We start from the raw sequence: 4331 nt of genomic DNA, 5'->3' as shown, positions 1-4331 counted from the left end.
CGCATGCGCGGTCCACCCCGCCCGGTCCGTGTTTGACAGGAGTCATCGCAGAGTAACGCGAACCGAGGAGGAGTTACCCGGCTAAACGGAGCCGGACTCAGTCAGGAAGAGTCTTGCGAGGGGACATGGGGGAAGAAAGGACATGGGACGTGCGGGTTTAGTCATCTAGCACTGTATCGGCATTGTGAGTCTGTCTTCTTCACAGGACATTTGGAAGGATTTAAAAAATATACAAAGGTATTCACATTTGTTATTTGGTAGGCAGGGTAAAGAAATTGCAAATCAACATTTTCAAGATTTATTTCTATTAGGATTCTATAAAAAAAACACAGAAATTGGCCAAAGTGTCTGCAGCACTTTCTATTCAATCTACTTTCTTTCAATGTCTTTTATATTTAAATTTCTTTTATATTCTGATATGAAGTGGTAGCCTGATCATTATTACTTTAATTACAGTAATTCTGTAAAAATGTCTAGGAAAGCTATTTTATTTTATTTGTTTACATCACAAAGCACTAGACATATATATTTTTTCTTTTTAAACTTTTTTAAACACCAATCACTTTAGTATGTTTACTTCTTGTGTCTCAATTTCACGGATGTGTATTTAAAAAAAGCTTATCTATCAGTGTCCATGGAGAAAGTACCTCATAACATAATGGTCTAAATGCATTTACTACTTTGAATAAAATTTGAAAATGCCCTTTTTAAAACAAGGTCACAAAGTGCATCAGAAGAAAAATTATGAGGAATAAAAGAAGATAAATAGGACAATAAACAAGAAGAAAACAAGCAAACATTTTCGGTCTGAACTCCTCGATGCAGCCGGAGAATATGAGGATACATGTTGGCTCACAGACAAAAATGTCAAAAATGACACTTAAAACATTACAATGCAAAATGCAGATGTCAGTCAAGTCTCTTTAGCGTCACATACCACAACAGTAGTGTTGTTGGAGGACACCGGTTTGTAGATCCCAGATACGCAGCAATGAGACGTGTGGAACAACACTGCTGCCTAGAGTCCACAGTGGGTTCACACAGCCGAGAAGATCAGGAGGTGTACATCACATCCTGGTCACTAGATGGCAACGCTCTGTTAAATACCTGACACCATTGTTCTGCTCAAACTACTCTCGTCACTGCAAATCATTAAAATGGCGCTTAATTGATATTTTGAACATTTTATGTTTCCTTCACCAACAGGGTTTAATACAATGACTCAATCAGCGTTTGTGTAATGCTCCATAGCAATTGTTACAGCTCTGAAAAGTGTTCAGATGATACTCTCGTTTTCTACAAATACTTTGGCATAACAATCATTTTGGGGTCATTGTTCCTCCCCTGAGTCGTCTTTGTCTGCAGCTCCACTCACAGTCATCGTAGAGTCATTACCAATCATGACGTAGTTAGCATTTTCAATGTGAATACTTGGACGAACGGACACAACGGATTCCAGATAATTCCCCTCCAACGAAAGCCTCACGTTCTCTTGCACCAGCAACTGTGCTGTTGTACACTCTTTGATCATCTCCTGTTGGGCCTGGTTTAAATGCTTCAGTCTCTCCTGTCGCTCTATCTCCCTCTTCACTGCCTGCTCGACGGTCCAGATTTTCTTCTGGTTTTCGATCTTCCCAGGAGTGAATATCTTTTTTATTTTCCTGTCAAAGGCCTTGTTCTCCTCCAGTGGAATTATTGTTCCTAGAACCATGGGCAGGCTCTCTTTGGGCATGCTGTTCTCCTTCGGCAGAAGAGGTATCACGGTGTTGTACTTGTGTCTCTTGTTGATGGAGTTGATTAGGGCAGAGTCCGCCTGTATGTCCAGCATGCCCGCGTTGAAGTTGCGGGTGAGCAGCAGAAAGGTGAAGGCCGAGTTGTTGATGGCGTCCTCCACACACCTCAGACTCCTCTTCCCTGGGACGGCAAAGTCCCCGGCAAGGGTTGCACCTTCGCTACCAATGACCGCTCCCACTTTTTCCCTCATTCTCTCGGCCTCATCTTCGTCCTCCTGGTCATGCAGGATAACAAAGTCATAAAAGATCGCCTTTTCATCCCCTTCTGCATATTTACTTTCTGGCACAGGCGCCTTGGGTAGAACGACGTTGGTTGAAGTAGGTGCAACGGTTGCTTTTGTGGGCTGATTCTTACTGCCCTCTGCTTTCATCTTTGAGTGTTTCTTTGCACCAGACGGAGGAGCTTGAGTGGATTCGGGCTGAGGACTGAGGGTCTGACCAAGTGTATTTTTTGCTTCACATTCGTAGACAATGAGGGCAGGTTTGGTCTTCAGTTTGGATTCGTCTGATGTTCCTGGGGTTTCTTTGTCATCTGGGAAAGTGGCTGTAGGAGGTACACTGATCTCTAGATGAGTAGGGTATGAAGGCATTGAGGAGGTCACCTGCAGTGGGCTGGGCAGACTGTCCGCTCTCTCACACTGATCCTGAGACAGGGTCACTTTTAAAGTTGTGTTTCCTGCATCCGAGCTGCCCTCAAGATCTTGGCGAGGCTCCGACCTGAGATCCTTCGGGGAACACGCCCACTCCGCAAACTGAGGCCCACAGACGCCTTTAGCTTCCTCTGCGAGAAGATCATAGTCTAGTTTTTCACAACTGCCCGCTGCTTGATTGTCACTGAGAAGGGCTCTCTTGTACGCCAGATCCCTCAGACGTGGATCACACATCCTTTTCTCTGACAAAACCTTAAAAATACGAGCCAACGCCGCCAAGGATCCTCCTGCAAGCTCTGGAAAAGAGCCACAATGCTCGGCGAAGGCCTCTAATTTGCCTTCGCTTATCTGCAACTTTACAGCCAGCTGAGATGCAAAGTAGTTGTCCTTCAGCGTTTGGAGTTTATCCAGGGCCCGCACCTCCTTCTGGAGAACAATCAGACACAAGGCGTGTAGGAGGTTTTCTTCCAGAGACTCACCTAGCAGGAATGTCAGGCTCAGCAGCTGCTCTGGAGGTGCTTTAACTAGTATGTCGAAGACGTCTTTCAGTCCCGTCTCAGGATGTTCTTGTCCCTCAAGACTCATTTTCAGTGTCCCCTGTTACACGTACTTCAGGATATATAAGAGAAGCTAACAGGATCGCACCTTACTTTCTGACGTTTATCCAAAAAGCCGTTGAGGAGAGAGGTGCACACTTTTTATGGGCATTCGTCTTTCTTGCAAGGAGATTAAAAAAAATCAACATCTGAAGTTTTGATCGCAGAATCCTGGGCTCTTTGTTCTAACTGTGTGCAAAACACAAAGACATTAATTAAAATTACATCAAAAATTACATTTAATAGATTAGAATTTATCCAACGAGATCAAACTGTCACGGACACAATCATAAACCCGATGACATAACTCACCTGCATGGAGTCCAAGCAGCCATTATAATGGACTGACTCAGTGCTTTGCCAGCTCAAATAAGGAAGTCACTCAGGTTACCTTTTCCAGTTCAGTTGGATCAGAATAAATCTCTAATCTTCTAACAGGAAGCACCTAGTGCACATTTTAGCTCAACCACTGAAACCCGATGGTGATTCTTGTCAAACCTCTGGCATCAACTTCATCTGTGACTGTGTCAGTCGAAGACTTCTACCAGCATGAAACTTTGCACAGACTGATGATGTCACAGGTTATAAAGTAAGGGAGCTCATGAAGGACAAAAGACAAAAGCAGGAAGGAGGACAAACACACTCTGTCTTCCGAAGCCCTTTATTCTTGTTTACTTTTAGTACAAACTTCAGATGCCATAACAAAGCGCACGCATGTGTTACGTATGTATTCAGTTAAGACCCACTGCTGCTGCTTCTACCAGTACAAAGTCACAACGTGGCACTGAAGCGATGTCCCTCCCCCTTTGCTCGTATATCTGCTCTGCAGAGGGTTGTGGGTCAGAATGAACACAAGCATTCTGGCATGTACGCTACAAACTGAAGCCGGATGCCGTTCAACATTCCGGTATCTTCCACATGGTACATTTGACATATTATGCATCGAGACCTACTAAATATATATTTCTGGCATACAAAATAGTTATTAGAATTGAATTGAACCAGAATTGCTGCTCACTTCTAGATCCGTTCGCTTTTGAAACAACACCATTTTTGAACACTCGCTTTGCCGTCAGACCCTTGTGATGAGTGAGGAAGTTGCTTCAGCTCCTCGCGCACAATGGCCACTGAACAGAGAGGAATTCTGTCTTTTTTTCTTCTCCCCCTCTCTGCTGAGAGGCAAGTGTATTTTTATCCACGGAGGAAACCTCCAACCCTGTATTTACCAGGGGTGGGGTCACGCCACGCAGACTGCAAGCCACCATCAAACCCCTCGGTACAGTGCAGACAGA

General features: G+C 44.3%; 1 protein-coding gene across 1 annotated transcript; it reads right to left on the bottom strand.

Moving 5' to 3' along the window:
- Nucleotides 1–284: 284 nt before the first annotated feature.
- ticam1 (TIR domain containing adaptor molecule 1) lies at nucleotides 285–3739 on the bottom strand. Its single transcript, XM_040172150.2, has 2 exons — nucleotides 3352–3739; nucleotides 285–3228 (listed from the first exon to the last, which is right to left on the bottom strand). Exon 2 carries the CDS (start codon nucleotides 3026–3028, stop codon nucleotides 1331–1333), a length of 1698 nt encoding a protein of 565 aa, XP_040028084.2. The 5' UTR covers nucleotides 3029–3228; nucleotides 3352–3739; the 3' UTR covers nucleotides 285–1330.
- Between the last annotated feature and the right edge of the window lie 592 nt (nucleotides 3740–4331).

Source organism: Gasterosteus aculeatus, chromosome 3 (genome assembly GCF_964276395.1).
Source record: "Gasterosteus aculeatus chromosome 3, fGasAcu3.hap1.1, whole genome shotgun sequence".
NCBI lineage: Eukaryota > Metazoa > Chordata > Actinopteri > Perciformes > Gasterosteidae > Gasterosteus > Gasterosteus aculeatus.
Note: the sequence above shows the minus strand (reverse complement) of the source record. Positions and strands in the feature narration are given on the sequence as shown.